General features: G+C 42.8%; 6 protein-coding genes across 6 annotated transcripts; 5 read left to right on the forward strand and 1 right to left on the reverse strand.

The window, feature by feature from the left end:
• Positions 1-636: 636 nt before the first annotated feature.
• On the forward strand, positions 637-1,715 carry K444DRAFT_636718 (transaldolase; the record flags this gene model as incomplete). Its single annotated transcript, XM_024884037.1, has 3 exons — positions 637-687; positions 773-1,490; positions 1,552-1,715. 3 exons carry the CDS (start codon positions 637-639, stop codon positions 1,713-1,715), a joined length of 933 nt encoding a protein of 310 aa, XP_024728319.1.
• Positions 1,716-2,306: 591 nt separating this feature from the next.
• Positions 2,307-3,787, forward strand: K444DRAFT_620526 (anhydro-N-acetylmuramic acid kinase). Its single transcript, XM_024881727.1, has one exon. The coding sequence runs from the start codon at positions 2,410-2,412 to the stop codon at positions 3,670-3,672; it is 1,263 nt and encodes a 420-aa protein (XP_024728320.1). The 5' UTR covers positions 2,307-2,409; the 3' UTR covers positions 3,673-3,787.
• Positions 3,788-7,370: 3,583 nt separating this feature from the next.
• On the forward strand, positions 7,371-10,677 carry K444DRAFT_669232 (glycoside hydrolase family 31 protein; the record flags this gene model as incomplete). Its single annotated transcript, XM_024887498.1, has 7 exons — positions 7,371-7,518; positions 7,747-7,875; positions 7,934-8,652; positions 8,704-8,827; positions 8,880-8,893; positions 8,957-9,951; positions 10,001-10,677. The coding sequence occupies 7 exons, from the start codon at positions 7,371-7,373 to the stop codon at positions 10,572-10,574; spliced, it is 2,703 nt and encodes a 900-aa protein (XP_024728321.1). The 3' UTR covers positions 10,575-10,677.
• A 5,468-nt stretch (positions 10,678-16,145) lies between these two features.
• Positions 16,146-16,620, forward strand: K444DRAFT_231612 (uncharacterized protein). The gene has a single exon (XM_024871226.1). The coding sequence runs from the start codon at positions 16,228-16,230 to the stop codon at positions 16,540-16,542; it is 315 nt and encodes a 104-aa protein (XP_024728322.1). The 5' UTR covers positions 16,146-16,227; the 3' UTR covers positions 16,543-16,620.
• Positions 16,621-19,174: 2,554 nt separating this feature from the next.
• On the forward strand, positions 19,175-19,843 carry K444DRAFT_647574 (flavo protein; the record flags this gene model as incomplete). The annotated part of the gene is made up of 1 exon (XM_024885360.1): positions 19,175-19,843. The coding sequence occupies one exon, from the start codon at positions 19,175-19,177 to the stop codon at positions 19,841-19,843; it is 669 nt and encodes a 222-aa protein (XP_024728323.1).
• A 1,142-nt stretch (positions 19,844-20,985) lies between these two features.
• K444DRAFT_620531 (carbohydrate-binding module family 1 protein) lies at positions 20,986-23,396 on the reverse strand. Its single transcript, XM_024881728.1, has 4 exons — positions 23,007-23,396; positions 22,432-22,950; positions 22,158-22,334; positions 20,986-22,105 (listed from the first exon to the last, which is right to left on the reverse strand). The coding sequence occupies exons 1-4, from the start codon at positions 23,260-23,262 to the stop codon at positions 21,216-21,218; spliced, it is 1,842 nt and encodes a 613-aa protein (XP_024728324.1). The 5' UTR covers positions 23,263-23,396; the 3' UTR covers positions 20,986-21,215.
• Between the last annotated feature and the right edge of the window lie 519 nt (positions 23,397-23,915).

The raw sequence follows: 23,915 nt of genomic DNA on the forward strand, positions 1-23,915 counted from the left end.
CGTGGGACGTTTGACATCGCGCTAAGGGAGAGAGCTTGTTTGGACGAGTCCGGGGACCCCATTTGCGAGTCACTCCCCAGTCCATCCCTTCCTTTCGGTACCGGCGTCCTCGTGGCCAGAAGTAAGCTAGTGAATGAGTTGCACTAGCTGATCGGGGAGCGCTCCACGGAGCGTTCCCCGACGCATTATTAGTGGGTGAAGCTTGGGAATGCCTCAGCGACCCGCAAACCAACAAGGTTAGCCCTCATCTCGTCTCGAGGGTCATTGGTCCCAAAGTATTGATGTGCTCCACTTCAGATTTCCTTGCAGATTGCTTGAGAATAATCTCATGTTTCCCCGCAAGAACTCTCCACAAGGAAACTTAGTTGTGGGTTGTGGGCTGAGACCGACAAAGCTAGAGTCCGAGCATTATGGTGGGGCGCCCCACCTTAGTGGAATGGAGTTAGAAGTTTGTAAAAATGCTCCCATTTTTCTATCGATGTGGCTTGAAAGCTGTTTGTCTAGGGTTTTCTGGTATCTCCCTTGTCCGCTCTTTCTTTCGCTCTCAAGTATTAAAAAGTCACAGTATAGCTCTGAGCTGAGAGACTCACTAGCACCATTCATCCTTGACCATCCCCTCATCAATTATCAACAACTATGGGTTCACAACCAGCAAACGCCTTGGGCACATTGCAGGATGCAGGCACGGTATTGATAGCTGATACAGCTGACTTCCAGCGCAAGCCCTCCCCGGATATATGAAGAGGAAAGCTTACCTTGTCCAGTAATCGAGAAATTCAAGCCCTCAGAAGGAACAACCAACCCTTCACTTCTCTACAGCGCAGCCCAAAACCCAGCCTATTACCACCTCCTCATCCGCGCAATCAAATATGCCAAATCACTCTCCATCTCCCTACCCTCCGAGGAGCGCTTGCAACTCGCAGCCGAATTCCTCGCTGTTCAATTCGGCACTGAAATCTACAAACTCACAGGCCGAGTGTCGACAGAGGTCGATGTCATCCACTCCTTCAACAAAGAAGCAACTATCGCCGCCGCATTGCGAATGATTTCTCTCTACGCCGCGCAAGGCGTCCCAAAAGACAAAGTCCGCATTAAAATCAGCGCCACATGGGAAGGGATTAAAGCCGCTTCATTCCTAACCCATGAACATGGCATCAGTGTCCTGATTACCATCGTCTTCGGCATGGTGCAAGCTATCACCGCTGCTGAAGCAGGCGTGGCGTGCATAGCTCCTTATGTGGGAAGAATCAGCGACTGGCATAAGGCGCAAGGAATGACGGGTGGTGATAAAGGGGTTGAGATTGTGAGGGATATGCAGAATTATTTGAGGAAGTATGGATACGGGACAAAGGTCATGGGTGCGAGTTTTAGAAACACGGAGCAAGTTAAGCAGCTAGCTGGAACGGATCTGTTGACGATTTCTCCCGTGGTGTTGGAGCTGCTTGAGAAGGAGAAGGGGGATTTTGGGCCGTGCTTGACGAGTGAAAGTGGTGGGTTTCTACGTATTCTTCCTTCACAAGCGAGTTCAAACTGACCAAATTGTGTGAATAGCTCAAGCAGCAGACCTTCCAAAAGTGTCGTATATCAATGACGAGAATGCGTTCCGGTGGGCATTCAATATGGATGCATGTGCCGTGGAGAAGTCGGCGGAGGCTATGCGGAAGTTTGCTGAAGACTCGAAGAAATTAGAGGGCTTGCTCGCTGAGATGTTGTGATGTCGTCAATATAGAGCATTTAGAGAAAGGTATGCGTAGATCTTGAAGTGGAGTCAACGAATTCAATACAATAGCGCTCCTTTTCCAGAAATAGAAATCATTTTCTGAAACATTCTCGATGGAACCCCTGGGTATCGATGACTCCTATGCTCCATTTGCACAAACTCCACCGACCCCCTGAATATCTCTCTCATAGGCAGACTTGCTGCCACCAAACCCTGTCCGCGAAAATTCCGTCTCTGGGAAACCCTTCATCTCATCCCACCCCCCACTCTCGAACCACACCAGATCCCAACTTCCCCACCCAAAAAACTAAGATCAACATGACTCAAGCAGCGCTAACCTCCCCACCCATCACGCATCATGCATCATGCACCCCGCACAGCCCGTGCCTCAGCCACATTTCGCTGATCGGAAGCCCTCCGTAGCCTCCTCGGAGCGCTCCCCGCCAATAGTTCAGTGGGCCCCAGAGTTGGTGCAGGCCAAACCACACCCACTTCTTCGTACACACTCGCGTTCGGAGCTCCGGGCAATATGTTGACAGGTAGGTAAGGTCCTTTCACTTTTTTTCTTTTCAGTATAAATCGTTCCTTGAGATTCTCCCGTTGTCATTCTCTTCTTCCCAACTCGCCTTCTCCTCCGTTTCAATTCTCGCGCAAACCACAAGCTCCTCGAGATTGGTATCATCTCCAAAATGCCCTACATCCTCGGCCTTAACAGCGGCTCCTCCTTCGATGGAGTTGACGCCGTCCTCTGCACCATCGAACTCTCCCCTGATGGACATCCGGCACGTCCCAAATTCGTCGACGGCCTCACAGTCGATTGGCCCCTCGAACTACGCACCCAAATCATGCTCGCCTTCGACAATTCTCTCACCCTCTTCGAAATGTGCCGCGTGAACTACGCAGCCGGTGCTCTCTTTGCCGAAGCCGTAAATTCTCTCCTCTTGAAAGCTGATCTGAAGCCCGAGGATATAGATGTCATTGGCTATGACGGGCAGACTGTGTATCAAGAACCACCTGATAGGCCGAAGAACAATGAGTATAAGAAGAGCGGGAGCAAGAGTCTTGTTGAGAAGTGGACGAAGGGCGGGTGGCCTTGTGGGTTCTTCATCGCGGAATCAGGGGTTGTGGCTGCGTTGACGAATATCACCACCGTGACGCAATTCCGACCTGTTGATCATGCGCTTGGTGGATCTGGAGCGCCTCTTATGCAATACTTGGATTTCGTTTCCTTTCGTGGCGATGGGGGACCGACTGTGACGTTGAATATTGGCGGTATTGCGAACCTACAGCTGGCGGATGCGGACCGGAGTAAGATGATGGCGTTCGATACGGGACCAGGGAATGTGATGATTGATCATATTGTCAAGGCTCGCACTGGCAAGACATATGACAAGGATGGAGAACTTGCAGCGAAGGGAACAGTGATTGAGCCTTTGTTGAAACATATGTTGACACATCAGTTCTTTGCTCGGAAACCTCCGAGGTCGGCTTGGAGACTTGACTTCGGTGCTGGGTATGCGGACCAGATTTTGGAGCAGTACAAGGCTGCTTCGACGGAAGACCTGCTTGCCACACTTACCATGTTCACCGCGACTTCAATTGAAAGCTCCCTCGTTGATTTCATCCTTCCTCGGACCACCATTACGAAGGTTGTTGCCAGCGGCGGTGGAGTCAGAAACACGACTTTGATGAACAATCTCCGAGAGAAGCTTGGGAAGCTGGGACTGGATCTCAAAGTGAGTGATGAGTTTGGACTGCCTGCTGTGTACAAGGAGGCTATTAAGTTTGCCACCATGGCATTTGCGGCGAAGAGGGGACTGGCGAACAACATCCCTGCGGCTGGAGGTGCGGAGTCTTATGCTGTGCTAGGGAAGCTGAGTATGGCGCCCAGGCTGGCGAAAAATGGCGGTGAGGTTAAGTCTGTTGCCAATGGCACTAACGGAGTACACTAAGTTGAGAGTTAGCTGTCTTTCATATATATTTACCATAACTGACATCAATGCTTGTGCAAGTGGCGGTTCCATGCTCGAGGTCTTTTCCTAAAGTTTCACTGGTTCTAGCAACACCAAGCTTATCGTAGGAGGTTCAAGTGGGTATAACTACAGAGTAATGAAAGCAAACCTCCATTAACATTCAGAACAAAAAGGATGATCACTCCAATTAACCAATGGTCACCTTTGCAGGATGTAGCACTCTGATCGCTTTGATCGTCGTTAGTCCCGTTCCAGAATCATACCCTCCACTTTGCAACACCCTCGTCTTTCCGTCCAGCTCTACCCTCGGCTGAGCTGTCCATTCCGAGGCGGGCGGCAAGAAGAGCACTCCCGCCGTCTCACTTGGAACTCCCCAGGAAAGTGTATAACCACCCTGTCCCAGTGTCTAATTGGCGCTGAGTTTCCCCAGAGGTGCTGTGAAGCCGCCTTCTGCGTGGGTCAGGCCACCGAATTGTGGAGAGCTGCTATTGACTCCCTGCTGGTTGAGTGAGGGTCAGTCCTTGGACATATGACGTGAGAGCATCTGTGGCACCAGTGCTCCATCCGTGAGCGCTGCCTGAATAGCTATAGTCATTCGAGTATCCCGTCGTAGCCCTATAACCGAAGCTCCCGTCCGCCAAGTATCCCTCGATACACGTACTTGCTGTTCCGTAAGGATTGTTGAGATACCACCCCCAAGATCGGCGGATGAGGTCAAGTGCTCGTGTTGCTTGGCGAGCTGCGAGGTGGGCTTTGATCACGAATGATTGTACAAAGCCGACGACGTTGTTTGGGAGTTTGGGAGTTCGGGAGCTACGGCGCCAATTGCGTTCCAGTTGGTTGTTAGCTGTTGGGAGATCCTGGAGACGAACGAGCTGTTGGCAACACCAAAGATAAGAGCCATGCTATTGCCATCTTCAGGGTGAATCCTACCGTCTGTATCACTGTCTTTGAAGCACCGCAGATGCTAGCAGTAGCCCAGACAAGAGAGTTTGGATATATACCCAATCGCGGAGTCGAAGTTATTTGCATTCACAGCTACTTCAATAGTTGCAGCCAAGCCTGCCCAGGAATTTGCAGAGACTGCATCCCCTTGCCATGTTGCAATCTGAATTCCAGTAGTAAGGGTCCTGTGAAGCAGCATATTTGCCTCAGTATTGTGGCCACCTTGGCTAAGCCTGCCCCAATCAGACACCCCGGTCACATCCAACATCCCAGTATTGTCAATCTTCAAGGTGATGAATGTCGTGGCCGTTGTGTATTTAGAGTAAACAGCGCTCAAAAGGTCGTGTGATTAGAAAACAAGAGATACTCGAATGTTCCGATCATCGTTGCCATGTGGTAAGTGTCTGAGTTGTAAATGTTGATCGCCGGACCTGCAAATGGAAGAGCCCCTGAACCGGACTGGACACTATCAACTTCGCATATCAAAAGACATTAAAACATATTTGAACAATGAAAGATAGTGGCGTTTGCTACACTTACTTGATCATTGTACAACATCTGTAAGGTGTTCCGAACGACATCCATTTCCTCGATGTTCACGAGAATACTAGGAACGGCAATTGCAAGATCTCCAGTCCAAGTAGTGCGATCCCGCTTGCTGCCATGCACAAAGATCGTGGTGTCACTGGTTCCCAGATCCAGAGTATAGTTGTTTAACCCTTCTGAATTCAGAATCGGGAATGCACGGCCGGTACCGACAGGGACAGCATTCGTTTAAAGGGTATAAGCTCCCATATACCAGATCTTATTCAGCAAATCGTCGTTGCACGAGAAGTATCCCTGGTACGCTTGTGGGTTGCTCCAGGCTGGTTAGTAGGCGATTTCCACCACGAGAGTCGTAACACTAATGTAAATATTGGCGACCGAGGTCTCCGAGAACAGACTTAAGTAAGAAAATCCACCTCGAAGTTTGGGATCAGGTATTGTGTAGCTCGCTTCTGGAGTGGTTATGATACTGGCGGAGAGAGCACTATCTGGCTTGAAGGATCCAATTAAAGAGTCCGATCATTCTCCAGCCAATTTTTCGCCTCTGTGAAAGCCAGACCGAGCGACCAAGTCCCCTAAGCACTGTATGTAACCGTCACGACCCCCACCGCCTCTTTTCCAAATTTGAAAATAGCATGTGTGCCGTTTCCAATCAGGATTACGTCTGCGGGGTACGCTGACAAGGCATCTCCGACGGAGACAGAGACGGGTGTTAAGGATCGACTCCGAGGGGAGTAGATATATTTATCCTAAGCGCATGGAAAGGCTGTATTTGCAGGGCCAGTGCAAGTTGTGTCCCGCCAGCAGCGAGCGAGCACTGTGAGTGGCTTTTGCAAGAAAAGACGCCGGCGTAAACCCTATCCCAAATACCGTACCTGCCAGCTGCAATTACACTCAACATGGGCATAAGGATACTTCAAATTCTGGCGAACGGATGATTTAAATTGGCATGAGGTATTCGGGTTGGTTTCTATCACTTCTCGGAAATGTCTTGGGGAATTTTGAAGGCATACTGCTTTGTCAAATGTCTGAGGTTGTTCAGGTCCGTGTCTTGGGAGCGTGCGGGGTGGATCGGAAAATCTGAGCCCGAGGGTCTGCAGCTTGCCCTGAATCTAACAAAGCTTGGAAACCGGTAGCGTGGAGTCTAGGGAGCGTTATAAGCTTATCATCAATTCGTAATTCGTGTAGTACTAAACGAGAGACACGACGAAGGGAGGCAAGGGCAAGTGCTGAAACTTGCTATGAACTTGCTCGATATCACTGTGCATGTTAGTTCATTGAAGCTCGGAGGGCTCTTACCTCGACTCTGCTGGTGCTGACCTGGGTTGCAGTGAGAAAGCGTGGGTTCATCTGAAATATGTCACGTCGGTCAGGGGGCTGAGTTTTGGAAGTGCTTTATGTCTCCAAGATGGGCGTGGGTCTCCGCAACGAAGGGACACACAGCTTGCCCAATAATGCTGCATGATGGGATCATCTGCTGGAACGAGTCAAGAATCCAGCAGACGAAGCGCTTTGGCCCGCGACGGAGCACGCCATCAAATGATCGGCAGTCGACTACTAAAGTGCGGGGTGTGTTGTTATGCTCTTGTCTAATTTCTTTAGCACGCTGATTCGCAGACTCTCAGGTGAGGTTGACAGATCCTAATAATCTATCTTCGGATGGTGTCGGCAGTCGATGTTGAGAAACTGACCCGTGCAACCAACATTGGGCTGTCACGTCTGGAAGACTGCAAACGGGCCCGAGAACACAAAGGTCAACATGAGAAATGGGCGAGAACCATGAATAGAACCACATTGGCGGTTGGATTTCTGTCCACCTCAACCTCTGGCAAGAATCATAAGAACATTTGTACCCTAAGTTCTGCAATGGTCTCTGAGTGTTCGTCGCACCAACACCCACCAAGGCATTTGAGGAGACAGGCCGTGGAAGGACCACAGCCATTATCATCAGTATGCAGCAAGAAAAATGGGGGGTGCGCCAACGATAAAGTGAATGAAGCGAAGCTGTGTGGAGTTTCTTCACTGTTTGCGAAGAAGTGAAGACGCGTCGTGGAAAGAAGGCGAGGAAAGGAGCATAGTGCACGGTCCATCGCCAGCCCCCTCACACGTGACTTGGCCGCCATCTCAATCATGATGTTTCATCAACCTCCCTTAATCCTTCCCTTTCCCACTCTCACAAGTTCAAAATGATTATCCTCGAGGTATTGGAATGCCTCTTCCCTTCTAATATGGCCATGTTGGTATGGCGAATGATGAGGGGAATGCTGGTCTTGGGGGCCTGCAAGATGATGTTGCTTGAGTTCTGCCCCTCACAGCAGCATGATTGCCTCGGAGGTGCGTTTCCCAGGCCCCAGCACCGCTATTTTGCAAGAGCTTTACACAGCAGAGTCGCCACGAACGAGCGGACTATTTTTCACCGAAGGAGATACTGTGACGTTAGAATTTTGATGTGGAAGCTGAAGTCAGTTATTCTCACGTGCCAGCTTCAGTAGAACCGTTGAATACCTCCTACCTTTTATATAATGCCCTTTTCGGGAGATATTTAGATTATAACGTGTCTAGGATATACCGCAAGCAATGTCCAATATACCGGCACCGGCATAACAGCTGATCTGAAGCTGGCTGGACGTGCTTGCGATTTCTACGGCTTCGACCTGAAAGATCTTCGACTCACTGTCGACTATGAGACAGGTGGGCCTTCAGAGTGCAACTTTTTCAAGAAATGACTTAAAGCTTTGACTTTCTCTAGAAAGTCGGGTCCACCTGAAGATATACGATGTCGACGAGCAGGTATATCAGATTCCCGAATCCGTGCTTCCGCGACCTGGTGGTGCTGTCTCTGCAAGAGATTCCGCTCTGGCAGTGCTAATTGTTGAGAATCCGTTTTCCTTTGCTGTAGTAAGGAAGAGTAACCATGAAGCAATTTTCAACACTAGCGGCTCAGACCTCATCTTTGAGTCTCAGTACTTACGACTTCGAACCTCTCTACCGCCAAACCCAGTCCTATATGGGTTGGGTGAGCACACAGATCCGATGATGCTTCTCACGACGGACTACACTCGAACGTTTTGGTCTCGTGATGCTGGTATGGTTCCGCCGGGGACGAACCTCTACGGCAATCATCCAGTATATTTTGAACACCGAGTAAAGAGCAATGCCACCCATGCAGTCGCCTTCATTAACAGCAATGGAATGGATATCAAAATTAACAACACCAAAGAGAGTGGCCAATATCTTGAGTATAATACAGTCGGCGGAATTGTTGATCTGTATTTTTTGTCCGGCCCAGGGCCAATTGAAGTGGCAAGACAGTTCACTGGAGTGTCTGGGAAGCCCGCAATGATGCCATACTGGGGATTCGGGTTTCACCAATGCAGATTTGGTTATGGAAATATTGACAATGTTGCTGAAGTTGTGAGGAGCTATGCAAAGGCAAAAATACCACTCGAGACGATGTGGACTGATATCGTGAGCTGATTTGGCTGTGAAAGTTCCCGCATCATGCTAATTCAATTGCAGGACTACATGGATGGATTCAAAGTCTTTACATTAAATCCAGAAAGCTTTCCTCTAGATAAAACACGCGAGCTTGTAGATTATCTCCATGCTCACGATCAGCATTATGTGATGATGGTGGACCCAGGTAATCAATTCCGTCCTTGATCGATGGGTCCAGATGCTAACGAGCCTTGCAGCGGTGGCATATCAAGTAGATTCTCCATCTGCAATTGATAGACTCTCGCTCAAAACAGCCGCTGACACTTGATTGTAGGACTACCCTGCTTTCAACGAGGGAAAAGAAGAAGGCATCTTCATGAAAACTGCCAATGGCTCAATATACCGAGGCGTCGTGTGGCCCGGAGTCACTGCATATCCAGATTGGTTCCATGACAAGGCGCAAGCATACTGGAATGGTCAATTTGGTTCCTTCTTTAATGAAAGCACTGGAGTTGATATAGATGCCCTTTGGATCGACATGAACGAACCCTCAAATTTCTGCGACTATCCTTGCAATCCTCCCGAAGAATTTGTCACAGCGACTGAGCCGCTTGACCCGATAATCCCAGCGAACGTTGCCAATGCTCAAAAGCTCATCTCGGAATTTGGTGTCGACTCTCGCCATTCAGAGCGCGGTATCTCAAAGCGCGGGAAGTCTGACAAAATGAAGGGCCTCCCTGGAAGGGATCTCATCAATCCAAAATATTCTATTTCAAACCTCGGAGGATCTCTTAGCAATCACACAGTCCCTACCGACCTCATCCATGCCAACGGTCTTGCTGAATACGATACCCACAACCTCTATGGAACAATGATGAGTGCGACTTCTCGGGGAGCCATGTTGTCACGCCGACCCACAAAACGGCCACTGATCATCACAAGAAGTACTTTCATGGGAGCAGGTGCGAAAGTAGGTCACTGGCTTGGAGATAATGTGTCGGACTGGGGAAACTATCGAAGGTCGATCCGTCACATGCTGCAATTCGCATCCTTCTTTCAAGTTCCGATGGTTGGAGCCGACGTTTGCGGATTTGTCGGAGATACAACGGAGACTCTCTGTGCTCGATGGGCAACTTTGGGAGCTTTCTACACCTTCTACCGCAACCACAATAACCCTTGGCCAGCCGTAGGACAAGAATTCTATCAATGGCCCATGGTTGCCGAGGCTGCTCGGAACGCCATCAACACTCGGTATCGACTCTTGGATTACATATACACAGCCTTTCACAAACAAACAGCAGATGGCACACCAGTCCTGTTACCAATGATGTAAGTATATCCCCTTCCAGCATTCCGCCTGCCTCTAATTGAATGACAGATTCCTCTACCCCTCCGACCCAGAAACTTTCCCCATCCACCTCCAATACTTCTACGGCCCCTCCCTTTTAATCTCACCCGTTACCGAAAAAGGCTCCACGGAAGTCACAATATACCTCCCCTCTGACCAATTCTACGATTTCCACACCCTAAAGCCAATTTCTGGCAACGGGTCATACATCACCCTCACCAATATCTCATACACCGAGATCCCAGTGCACATCCGCGGCGGCTCAATCCTCCCCCTTCGCGTCCGTGGCGCAAATACCACCACAGCGCTGCGGAAACTGGATTTCGAGCTCCTTGTTGCACCAGATGGGCATGGGCAGGCGAGAGGGGAGTTGTATCTGGATGATGGGGAGAGTTTAGTGCAAGAGGCGACGTCTGAGATCGAGTTTTGGTTCGATGGGAAGATGAAAGTTCTGGAGATGAATGGGACGTTTGGCTATAATGCAGGTGTTAGAATAGGGAACCTGACGATTTTAGGGGAGAAGGGCCCGGTGATTTGTGTATTGAATAAAACGTTAAAAGGCGGCTTTACTGTCGATATCAAGGAGAAGTGCGCTTCTGTGTGAAGCGACGGGGAAGTTTTAAATACAGAATAAAAGATTTTCCTGGAACGCGCAGGTCATATGGAGCAGCCCCCGGGCTAAGCGGCCGTCAGCTATCTCTGTTTCCAATGCCATTGTACGACATAATTTCTGCTCCTGATAGCGAAGTTGGCGCCTCTTGATGCTCTTGTCTTGACTACATGCACTAGCATCGGTACGGGCTGATTTAGCGACGCTACTGCATCTATTATTTTATCGCAATTGCAAAATAAGAATTATAAATCGAGATTTTTTTTAAAGCCACATTTTATATGGAAAACACACCTAATAATAGCCAAATACGCAATTCCCATACATTATAGTCAAATACGCCCAGTACTATTACTCTATTCTCGCTTTTTTGAACTGCCCCCGATTATCCCTACGTCTTGACCTATTCCCCGGCCTATAATTACCATCCCCTGGTAATTCCTTCTCTCCATCATCAAGATCTGATCTATTATCGTCGTTATTGCTTAATATAGTCACTTCCACTTGTCGCTTCCTCTTTAATATAGACTTCAGAGGAGATTAAGGAGGTTTAGTAGGTAGAGCGGGAGCAAAGGCTAGTAAAAACGTCAGATCTACTAGTATATCTAAATTTATTAAAACTTACTAGCTATAGGAGCAGAAGCAGAAGCAGGAGTAGGAGCAGGAGCAGGAGAAACCATAATTCTAGCTTCTAGTATAGGTATATTGTCCGAATTAAAATCGTCAGAATTCAGATTGTTACCTGACCCATTCTCTAAAGGAGCAACCTTCTCCTATAGGGCTTTGATCTGTTAATTAGAAGTCAAAGCAGGTAAAAAAGATACTATAGATATAACTATAGATATAGATATTATATTGGGGGTGGTATTAGGAAAGCCTTCTAATAGGGGGCTAAAATCTAGGAAAGGCATCTCCCTATTAGCTCTTTTATACTTATCCTAAATCTCGTTATCTTTTTACTAAATTATATTAATATCTTAATTAAATACAAGATAAATATACTTTGGCAAGCTCCTATTTAATTAGTTAAAATAAGATAATAAGCTATTAATATCCTTTTTAGCTTCAAATATCTGGCTAGTTATATAGTCAATTCTCTTATTTTTATCTCTTGGCCAAACCTATTTATATTAGTACTAATTCTATTAGAATACTAGTAAATAATAGCTTACTTTACTTATAAAAGAGACTATATTTATATATTCTAAAATTATAATCTATTAATTAAGCTCCCAGTTTTCAAATAACGGAATTAATAATAAAAAAGCCTTGGCTAAATATATAGCGAAATCCTTATATAACAGTTTTTAACTATAATAAATAACTATATTAGTAAAGAGATATATATTTCTATAAGTAAGCTTTATATACGTATTAAACTATTCTACTATCCATAGCTTAATTTAAATATTTTGAGCCTCCCGGTACTCTTCCAAGCTAAGGAACTTCTTTATAGTCGAAACAGGTATACTTGTTCTAGTAAAGCTACTCTCTAGTTCTTCTATTTCATATATATATAGTATAATAGAAATAAGGACCTTATATCGTTTTTCGATAATAGGAGCAGGAGGAATCATTAATTTACCCTTACTAAAGGCCTTTATATATATCCCCTGGCCGAGAGTAAGAGATCCAAAGACTTTACCCCTTTTCTGAGCCAAACCTAATAAAATTAGTAAATAATATATTAATATTAGGAGTTAAATAGATAGATATATACTTTTGCCCTAAGCTTCCTAATAGAAATTACCATATAATTACTCTAAATATTCGAGCTTAGCCTACTGCCTCCTCTTATATGCTTCTGCCTCAAGGACCTCTTCTGAGAGATCTATACCCGGAGGGTAATAAAAAGAATAGGAATTAGCTAAGATATTAATCCCTTAATCTCTTAATAATTAGGCAGTAGTATTTTAAAGTTAGGTTTAACTAGAAAATAGTATATTATCTAATATAATAATTAATATAAAAGTAATAGGAGCCGGAGAAGAAGTAGCAGGGTTAATTGCACCGTATAATAGACACTTTACTATAGAGAGGGGGTATAGTACCTCCCGTATAAAACAAGAGTTCTATAGATTAATATTATTTATTATAAATATTTGGGAATAAAAGAATAAGGATTTAATTTATAATCGAATATTAGAAGGAGAGTATAGCTAATAAATCTAGTAGTTTAGTAAATAGTAGTATAAAGATAATTAGTAGAATAGAACCATAATATATTAATATTATTTTAATTCTTTAGTCTATATCCCTATAACTTTTTCCCTAAAGAATTTATATACTAGGGACCTATTTCAAAGATTATAGATAGTAGTATATTACTAATATATAAAAAGAAATAAATACAAGAATTATAAGGAATACCTCTTAGTATAAATTAAAATTAGATTTATTTTATTTATCTCTAGTATTATTATTACTTAAAATATAGTTTCCTATATTAGGGGTAATAGAATATTAAGTAAGGGGCTATAGGAATTAAGGAGGAAAAATTAAATTCCATATATTAAAATATAATTCTTATTATTTTTACCAAATATATCTTATAATTACTTCAAAAGTTTATAAGAACTATTAATTTAATAAAGCTAGTATTAACGGAGAATTTTATCTATACTATAAAGTTCTTACTACCAAAATAATAAGTTAATAGAATAATTATAGGAGGTATAGAAATTAAAGGAATAGGGGTCGATTTTCTAAAGAGACGAATTATATAATCTTTTAATATTAAATTAGAAATAAATCACCTATAACTATATGAATTTAACTTATTAAGCAGATTACTATTAACTTCTATATTTAATTACTTTAGTAAATATTAATATTTTTAGCTAATTTTTTTTTTGGAATATATATTAATATATTCTTATTTAACTTCTCTAATACCGGGCAAACCGTCTAATATTTATAGGAGGGATTTCTAGATTATCTTCCTCCTCTGCTTTAGGTTCAGATATATATCTATTCTCTATAAACTACCTATACTCTTGGCTATTTATAACCCAATTACCATTTGCCCTATTAAAAGTAATACTATTTATAATAAATCTAGTATCTCCTGTATTATCTTTAACCTCCGCTTTATTATTAGAATTAATATAGATGAGATCTTTATCTCTATAGCTAGTATCTCTCCCTTTATTAATAAACTAAATACTATCTTAATTATTATAATCCTTTAGTCTTGCCTCCTCTAATCCTATAGCTATCTCTGGTAATAGATTCCAATTATATATATCCTTGGGTATTAATAAAAGCCCTAGCTTTAGATAAATATTTTTTATATTAATTAGGTAGTCGGTAATTAATTCCCTTAAATATATATAGATATTTAGATAGTTTATCTCTCTATTTGAGTTATATATAGACTCTATAATTAGGAGTATAAAGCCGGTATCCTTAAGTTCTTACTTATACCATTTAAGTATAACCTCTGGTAAATATATATCTTTATTATAGCTAGTATACCCTTTATATAGCTCGTTTAGTTTATTAATATTAATAGAAATACCGTAGTCCCTGACCCCCTTTTACTCTGAAAACATATAGTTCTGGAAGGGTTAGCCAGGAACGATATATAGATAATTAGGCTATTTCCTAATTAAATAGATATTTCAAATCCGGACAAACTCCTTAGTTTACTCTTATATAATAGGCAAATAGACGAAAAACATAGCTATATAATTAGGGTGAAGTTTGCAAGAGTAAAGCCTTTAAAAGTATAATTACTTAAAAAATATCTTTTATTTATTTAGTATATCCTATATAATATTAGCTAATTAAATTAGTCTTTATAGAATTAGACTAAATAAATTACCTTTATAACTTGCCCCTACTATATCTCAATTCATTAATTAGCTATACTAGTCCCAAACTAATAAAGATCTGAGAACTAATATAGATTAATACCCCTTATTTAGTATATTACTTTATAAAGGATATAATAGATATTAGTAACTATAGGTATTTCGCATCCTCTATCTAATTAAATATAAAGTAGAATAATCTCTATTTCGTCTACTAAGTCAAGGTATTAAACTAGGATAGTAACCTAGAAGGTAGTATAAGTAAGTATATATTGGTATAATATTAATTAGGCCAAAGAAGAATATAGTATAGAGATTTAGGGATTTTATTACCTAAATTAAGTATAATTCAAATAACTAGTTCTCTGTAATACTACAGAATTATATAGCCGGAATTATAACTAAGTAAATATTAGCCATTTGTAAAGGGGTATATCTATACCGAATTAGGAAGTAATACTACTTATAGTATAACTATTTGAGATTCTAATATAAATCCAAGATATAAACCGTAAATAGGTATTAATACTAGTATATATCTTAATACTACAAAATTATAGCTAAGTAAATGTATTAGTAGTTATTTAAATAATGATTTTTAAAATTAAATCCATATTATACTTACCTTATAATAGCTATTAATGGACTAAATAAAGTTCGGCCCATAAATATTATATTCTCCTCTAGCTGCCTTTATCTCTTCCAAATAATATTATATACTTTCTGGATCAAGTTCCTATATTATAGAAGCTATTCTATTCCTAGAAAACTTCTTATTATTACCTAGGAAATTAAGATAAGTATATAGAAGCCGGTATTCATAACTTCTAGTATTGCCCTATAGGCCTTTATCTACTATATATTACTTAAGGATATAGCAAAGTTACTTCTTTTCTAGCTCAACTTGCGAATTAAGTATTTAATATCGAAGCCCTATAGCTCGGCGAACCTGCTATAATAATTATAGATTAGGAATATTATATCCTAAGCTCCAGAGATTAGTAAGTATATTAGTATTAGTCATATGAATATTATAAAAGAACCATATAATAAGAGCCTTTACCTAAGAAGAAGGCTCGAATATCGAGTATTAGAAAGGTACTTTCTATTCGGAAAGCCTATTATATAGAGTTCTAAGGGAAATATTAATATTAAAGTCATACTATAACCTCTTAATAATCTCCTCATATAATAGCTATTACTTAATTAAATAAAGAATATAGGCTTAATAGCAATTGATATTAATCTTTAAACGAGCTATTACGAAGAGGTTAATAATAGAAGATTAAGGAATTAATAATAATAAAGGAACAGAAGTATAAACGAAGTATATAGGAGGGCTAGTATATTAGGGGGCATATTATATATATTTTATTAAATTTCCTACCCTATTGCATTCCTACTATGGAATGCGATAAAACACTATATAGATCGACTATTTTAATTATATTCAACTATAGGTATTAGTTATATTATTAATAATAGTACATTTTTGAAATATTATCGAATTGATTTTCTCAAAAAATAATAGATGCAGTAGCGTCGCTAAAGGAGCCCGTAATCGGCCAGACCCAGCGTTGTCTCAACTGAGGAACTTAGCGTGAAATTGCCAGCACCCCTTCTGCATTCAGCATAGAGAAATACCCCAACAGCATGGGCTAGGCAGGCCTCGAGCATTCTAAATTCCGAGTTCCTTAAGTTGTCGATTTCAGTAAGCCACATATCGTGAGCTAGAGCTCAAAACCTCAGATCGGCTGGAACCTTCCTCATTAAATGTAGCGTTATGTCTAAAATTTCCGCTGAGCATCCCTTGTCCCTCCTGTCATGTCTCTATGCTTCCGTTCACAATTCGGGTTATAACTTCTAGTCCTTTACTTCTGACTCCAATGCTGCTCCTTCCCGATCAACTCAATGCTTGGCTTTCGTTGATGCAATCTTTTGCAATACAAAATTTCCCATGCCTAGTTGGCAGGTCCCTGCCAGTCTTACATCGTGTGCCACCAACGTATGAGCTTGTCATCTGTTATAATGTTCAGGGGACACAGATGTTGTGGTACTTGGTGCCGAATGATGGGCATTTCCATTTGGGGCTGAGTGCCCGGCTGGAGCGTCAGCTGCGCAGACTCGGCATAATTAGGTCGGTCTAGATAAAGGCAGTACATTGCAAGTGAATATACAAAACTTCTGATGGAGGTGCCTTCACGTAAACCCAAGGCGAGGTTTTGGTCCACGTAAGCGCAGAACGCCTTCAGCTCGATTGCAAGTGGACCCCAAAGACGCAAACACGAAGCATGTGGCACGTCTGGCCGGGACAACGAGACCCACCACGTCGACGGTGCCCTGGCAATCTTTTCTGCTGAAGTTGGTCGTACGAAAGTATGTTAAAGGAAGTCGCTGGGCATCATCGAATGCTTAAACCAAAAAAAAGATGTTATGGGCAATTCCTCCAGTGAGAATTCGCTTGAGCCCCCCTTTCTTCCCGTCCAGACAGGCTTTCTTGGGAAAATGTAAATTAAAGACCTATAGTTAGATTTTTTTAATATAAATACAAGCTAATATGTTATAAGGCTTATAATATAACCACGTGCTTCTTAACTTATAATAAAAATATTTAGTAAAATAGAATTTTAATTTAAAGGAATTTATATACTAATTAATTAAGTTCCAGTTTTTAAGTCTTATAAGTTCTTATAAATTAGGGGCTTATAGGGCTCTCAAAGCTAGTTTTAGGGAGTGGTTAGCTAAATTTCTAGGCTTTTTTAAGCTTACCTTCAAGTTATAAAATATTAGCTTTTTAAGTTCTTTAATTTAAAGAATTATTACTAATATATATTTTATAAAAAGTCCATACTTGAATAGCCCTTATTTAGCGCTATAAGAAAATAAAGAAAACATTAAATTCTATTAATTCCTTATAAAGTAAATCAAATTTAAAGAGAAAGCTAGGGTTTTAATGTTCCTATTCGGGCGCCGCTACCTTGGGTTAGTGGCTAGCTTGGCTCCCCTAATCGACACCCAAAACGAAACTCTGGGCGCGGGGGTGCCGTTTTAGATTTTCCCGCTTTCTTTGGCAAATGTGAGAGGTCTCGTATTTTTGCACCTAGTATAACAGCTTATTGCTACTTGGTGCCTCTGCAGAGTTTCTTTTCTCAGCTCGCTCCTATTGCATCTAATCGTGCGTTAGGACTTTGCACTAAAGCCCCTGTGTCCCTGCGGGTTTAGTGCGTATCAGTAATACGGTTGAAAATCAGTAATATAGTCGTTTTGAAATACTAATTTTCGGAATTTTAGTAAAAATTAAAGAAAAATATTTTATAGTTTATATAGAATTTATACTATAATTAATAATTAAAATTCTCTTACTTTTATATTATATATATATATAATAAAAAATAGTAGAAATATTATATATTTTATTTCTTTAATAATTTTTCTAAAATACTATAATTTTAAGAAATTAATTAATTATATATAAAGATATAGCCTATAAATATTTATATAATATTAATAGGAATCTAAACTTTAAATTCTTATAATATAATTATAAAATACTATAAAAAATAGAAAAATAAAATAATATATATATATATATATATAAAATAATAATTAAATTTATTAGATACTTTTATATTATAATTTAAAAAAGTTATAAAAATTTAAATTTTTATAGACTTTTATTAATTTAGTTATTATATAAATACTTATAGGCTATATCTTTATATAATTTAGAATATAATAATTATAAAAATATAGCCTATAAATATTTATATAATAATTAAATTAATAGGAATCTATAAAAATTTAAATCTTTATAACTTTTTTAAAATATAATATAATAGTATCTAGAAAACTTAATTATTATTTTATATATATATTTTATTATATTATTTTATTTTTCTATTTTTTATAATATTTTATAATTATATTATAAGAATTTAAAGTTTAGACTTTTACTAATATTATATAAATATTTATAGGCTATATCTTTATATATAATTAATTAATTTCTTAGAATTATAATATTTTAAGAAAATTACTAAAGAAATAAAATATATAATATTTCTATTATTTTTTATTATATATATATATAATATAAAAATAAAAGAATTTTAATTATTAATTATAATATAAACTTTATATAAATTATAAAATATTTTTCTTTGATTTTTACTAAAATTCCGAAAATTAGTATTCCAAAACGACTATATTACTGATTTTTGACCATATTACTAATATGCACTAAACCCGCAGGGACGCAGGGGCTTTAGTGCAAAGTCCTGACACACGATTATTGTCAACACCTGGCGACTGTCTTCCCTTTGCGGCCTCACCGCCTTTCGAGTTCGAAATAGAACTAATCCCTGTGAAGAGCCAGTCCCCGGAACCTTCGGAACAATAAAATTCTGCCTGAATTCCAGTCTGAAGCACGAAGGATCAAGCTTGGAGCGGATGCTGCGGTCTTAAAGACGGAGATGACATAACGGAGTCGCTATGACCACTCTGATTGGCCAACGTGCACGCTTGATTTTACTTTCATCGCAACAACATCTCGTCCCAAGCTCCGATACTATTTCGGGTTTTCATAACCAACGATGCGTCCAATTCCCTATATAAAGATGTCTCCTTCTCGCAAGGTGGAGCGAAGAGGAGAGCACAGCAGAAGCACAATCAAATCGCCCAACAATTAATGCTTCCAGCGAACCAAAATATTTTTGCCGGAAACGAGACATGGTCTTGCACATCCACATCCACCCTCAACACCGCGAATAGAAACAAAAAATGTCTTCTCATAATACAACCTCCGAGCCATCCCTCCCCATCGCAGTAATCATTTGCTCCGGCCGACAACCCCGCGTCGGCGACCAAATAACCTCCTTCGTCCTCCGCACCATCCAATCCACCTACCCCACCTCCTCCCTCACCTTAATCGACCTCCTATCTTGGAACCTACCCATGTTTAACGAGCCTACAATCCCATCACAAATCCACTCCTCCTCTGACTACATACAACCCCATACCCGAGCCTGGTCTGAGGAGATATCAAAGTATAAAGGGTACGTTTTTGTCACGCCGCAGTATAATTGGGGGTACCCCGCGATCCTGAAGAATGCGATTGATTACCTGTTTAACGAGTGGAAGGGGAAAGCTGCGATGGTTGTTAGTTATGGGGGACATGGAGGTGGCAAGGCGGCGGTGCAGTTGAAGGGCGTGCTTGAGGGGTGTAGGATGAGTGTTGTGGAGCGGATGCCTGGCTTACATTTCCCGGATGAGAGGGTTTTGGGGGTTGCGGCTGTGGGTGGTGAGTTGTCTTTGGAGGGAGAGGGGGCGATTTGGGGAGAGATGGAGAGGGAGGAAATTGGAAAGGCTTACGGGGAGTTGCTGGGCTTGCTTTGGGAGAAGGAGAAGGAGAAGGAGAAGGAGAAGCTGGGACGTGTGGCTGGGGCGTGACGGATGTGGAGGGATTTCTCGTTGTCTCCTTCGATTTCATCCGGGCGAGAATGGAGTTCAACAAAGCACTTGATGACGTGGCATCTTGTCTGTGCTCTCTCTCCTCAGAGAAGTTTTCGGCAACGTATGAATATCAGAGAGATATTTATGAGAGCTATATCAGGGCTCTGGCCTTACTGAGGAGATGTGTTGAGGATCCGGATAGGAAGATGGAGTCGGAAACACTTTGTGCTTCGATCTTGCTGCAGATGTGTGAAGTGAGACCTGCCCTTTTTCAAATGCCACATGAGAACTCAAGCTGATTATGCATAAAGTTAATCGCCAACGCCGGCCGAGGAGATTGGTCCCACCTAGCACGCGGCACACACCTCCTCATGGAATTGCGCGGTCCCTCCCGCTACAAGCACACGTTCGACCTCGCACTGCTCGAATCCCAACTGGGCTTTACCGTACGTCCCTCCCTTATCTCTTTTTGACCCTACCTCTCCAAAGTTCAGCCACGCACTCAAAGCCCATCAACCCTGGTTCATCTCCTCGCCCTAATGGCAGACTCTCTTTCCGCGGGAGCCCATATTCCCCTACCACACAGTGCAGCCACATTCCCTCACCCTACGAACGCAGCGCTTTAACGTGCTGGCCGAATTACCCCAACTGTTCATCAAAATCTCTACTCTATCCCCTGTGCTGCCCTCCTCCACTCCCTCTCCCTCATCCTCTCGACAGGCTGAATTAGTTCGAATAATACTAAAATCCGAGAAACTATTGGGAGCCTTCAAGAAATGGTTCGAAGGTGAAAGCGAGACTTTATGTCCAACCGCATACCCCGATGTCCTTGCCGCAGTCCTAGACTGCAATGCAAGCGTGGCTTTACTCACACTAAGCAAAATGCTTTGCCTCGTTGCAACGAGCGAGGTCAAGGTCGCGTAGTCCTGAAATAGATAAGCTGCGAGTCTCACGAGACGCGATATTCGAGCTTCAGCTTGGAGGCACGATCCAGACCCGGTCGAGTGCTGGAAACAGAGGGCGATCGGAGCGTTTGAGCATGTGAGGAGGGAGAGCGTGATTGCGTCCAAGATCTTGGAGTTTGGGGTGGAGCAGTTGTGCATTCTTGGGAATGAGTGTGAGGAGGGGGAAATGGGTGGGAGCATTATGATAATTTGGAAATAAGGAATGAGAGAGAAGGTCCCTTGGAGCAGAACGTAACGTGAACAGCAATGATCGAGAAATAACTCCGAAGCAGAGAGATATCTCATAATCTCACATGTCGGCGAATTTGAGAAATCTACTCTCTCTTCGAGTATGCGAAGCCGAAATGATATATACAAGAAGAAGAACGCCCGTGGACCGAGCTACCGCATCCAGAGACAACACCTCACATTCGCGACTCGGAAACATCGTCCAACTCGCTCTCCGCGCCGGTGGTTGTCGTGGCAAGACACTGCGAATACCACTCGTTCTGTGCCACGCACGTAGTTCCAGACTCGCAAGTACCAGTTCCAGTCCAGCCTTGGCCTCCGCATTGGTAATACTCGCTGAGCGTACCTGAGTTTGTTACTGTTGAGCTTGGCGCAGAGCTTGTCTCGGAACCAGCCACTTCTACTGACGTCAATTTTGATGTTGCTGGAATAGAAGAAGACCCCACCTTTGCTGAAGAGTTCGTAGTCGCCCCTACAATCGGCGTCGACTTCGTAGTGGTCACTACCGCAACAGCTAGAGAAGTTGAGTTCTTCGCCACCACATAGCTTGACGAGTTACTTGCTCCCGTCGTCGTGGAAGCTGGAGCCGAAACCGAAGAAGTCTTGACCACTGTCTTTGTAGAAGTCGAGCTCGGACTCGCCACTCCACTACTCACCGGACTCCAAAAGACAGCAGGCGTATAAACCGGGATCGGGATCGCCGTCCCATAGTCACTCACCCCCCAGATCGGGCGCGTCGGACTCGTAAATCCCGCCGGCGGGCTCGTCGTTGTGGCCGTCGTCGTGAACGTCGTGAGACTTGCTCCCGCCGTGGAAGTACCAGCGCAACAACCAGTCCCGTACACGTTCTTGCATTGGTTGAGTATCTTCTTCTGGTTGACGGTCCACATAGAGAAGTTGGAGAGCGTAATGTCGGTAAGGGGCACGATGTCCGAACCCCGAATTACGATGGGGCCCCGTGAGACGCCGTTGTCGACTGTGCCGGTCCAATTGTTGAATGTCAAGTTGCTGAGGGCGACAGCGCCGGTGTTGGGGGTTTTGTGTGATTCCCAGTATTGATCAATATCTAAATCATGTTAAGAAATATTCAGATGGGAGAAGGGGGAAGGGGAAAATACCCAGCCCGTATGTCGTGTCATAAGCCCAAAAGTTCTCAAAAACTGAGTCCTTAACATATCCCGTTGCTCCCGTACCACCAGGGAAGGTCTTAATCATAAGCATCTGCGTGCATTGATAAATATAAATATTTCGCATCGTGATATTTGATACCGCAGCGGCTGTATCGCTTGTAACCCCTATTTCCCCAAATCAGCACAAACCAAACCACAAACCACCAGAATCCTTGGGGAGACAGGAGGCGGAGGAGATAGAGGAGAAGCAAGGCAAACAAACCATCTGCAGTCAGCGAACCAATCGACATGCCTCCGCTCTGGTTGCAATAGATGTCTTCAATAAGCACGTTTTGCGACGGCGACTTGACGCAGACGCACTCGTCGCGATTCGTGACTGTGATGTGATGTAAATAACAGTTATCTGCGCAGGCCACATCTATCCCATCCGTGCCACCCATATTCGGTCCTCTTATCGTAATATGATACGCCTCCATGTTTGACACAGAGTTAAACACTAAGTGGAAAGTGGGCGAATCGACGAATATGAGGTCGTGGATCGAGATTGATGTGCAGGAGATGAAACGGAAGAGTCGTGCATTTTGTCCAGAGGATGTCAGGCGCGTGATGTAGCCTTGTCCGTTTATGGCACCGAGAGCGTTGGAGGAGAAGACTTCAACGTCTGAGGCGTTCTCGATTACGATTCCGTTTCCGGAGAAGGAACCGTCTGAAGTCAGATTTATGAGACCGTCGATTTGGAGGGCATAGGCCGATCCTTTATTTAGGACGACGCTAGTTTTGACTGCAGATATTTTGTCAGTGGGGAATTAAAAGGTATGGGGATGAGGGGAAGTGTACGGGAGTAGGATCCAGGAGGGATGTAGATTGTTGCGCCGCCCGTGATGGCGCAGGATGAGAACGCTGATTTGATAGCAGGCCCAAGGTCTGTGCTATTATCTGCCACGGCGCCGTAATCAAGAACGTTGCAGATTTTTGTTTTTGAAGAGAGGGGGGTGAGAGCGCCGACGGAGCGTTTGTCGACTAGTGTTGCTGAGGTCAGGGGGGAGAGGAGGAGGGCAGCAAGAGGAACAACAAATAAGAGTTTGGAGAGCATTTTGGAAAACAAGGGTCAGCACCAACTGGAAATAGATCAACGGAAGATATTTACGTTCAAAATATCGTACAGTCGTCTAAGGTAAAGAGCGTAAGGTAGAAGAGGCGTCTCCTGGCGCTGTGGAACAAACAAAGCAACAGCTTGTACTGAGAAAAAGAGAGAGCGAAAAAAAGACAAAGTTATACGCAAGGGCCAACGACTTGCGGAGATTTTGATATAAACATGGAACGAGACAAAGCCCTCCCGTTGTTTGGGAAACATTGAGGGGGTCCGTGGGACGGGGCTGAGGACTTTCTTGCAGGCCTTGACCTGGAGGAGACATGGTTGCCACGAGCCTCACTTTCGTGAAAAGAGCTCCTTTGGGGAAAGTAAAGATGAGTTGTGCAATTAGCAGTGTTTTTATGAGGCCATGCTCCCGAACGGAGGATCGCAGATGTTTCAGATAAAGTTCATCCCTGAGTTGTGGGTTGCTGTCAATCTGCGTCCCTGCTGTGATCTTGGAACTCTTGGGGAATTGAATATCAGTAATTTGAATCAGATAACCTAGCCTCTGTTCTCCTCTTGGAAGCTGAGGAAGGAAAGGAATCGCCTCAGCGACGTGGGCATTTCGTCAATCAGGTGGAAATTTCCTTGCCAATTAAGCTGTTACGAAA

Source organism: Hyaloscypha bicolor, assembly GCF_002865645.1.
Source record: "Hyaloscypha bicolor E unplaced genomic scaffold K444scaffold_182, whole genome shotgun sequence".
NCBI lineage: Eukaryota > Fungi > Ascomycota > Leotiomycetes > Helotiales > Hyaloscyphaceae > Hyaloscypha > Hyaloscypha bicolor.

Excerpts from the sequence above, each read along its gene's own strand:
- K444DRAFT_620526 (XM_024881727.1), top strand. The coding sequence starts at position 2,410 with ATGCCCTACATCCTCGGCCTTAACAGCGGCTCCTCCTTCGATGGAGTT.
- K444DRAFT_231612 (XM_024871226.1), top strand. The coding sequence starts at position 16,228 with ATGCTTCCGTTCACAATTCGGGTTATAACTTCTAGTCCTTTACTTCTG.
- K444DRAFT_620531 (XM_024881728.1), bottom strand. The coding sequence starts at position 23,262 with ATGCTCTCCAAACTCTTATTTGTTGTTCCTCTTGCTGCCCTCCTCCTC. Across the intron at positions 22,951-23,006 it reads CCCTCCTGGATCCTACTCCC|TCAAAACTAGCGTCGTCCTA; the intron begins GTACACTTCCCC and ends AAATATCTGCAG. Across the intron at positions 22,106-22,157 it reads TGACACGACATACGGGCTGG|ATATTGATCAATACTGGGAA; the intron begins GTATTTTCCCCT and ends AACATGATTTAG.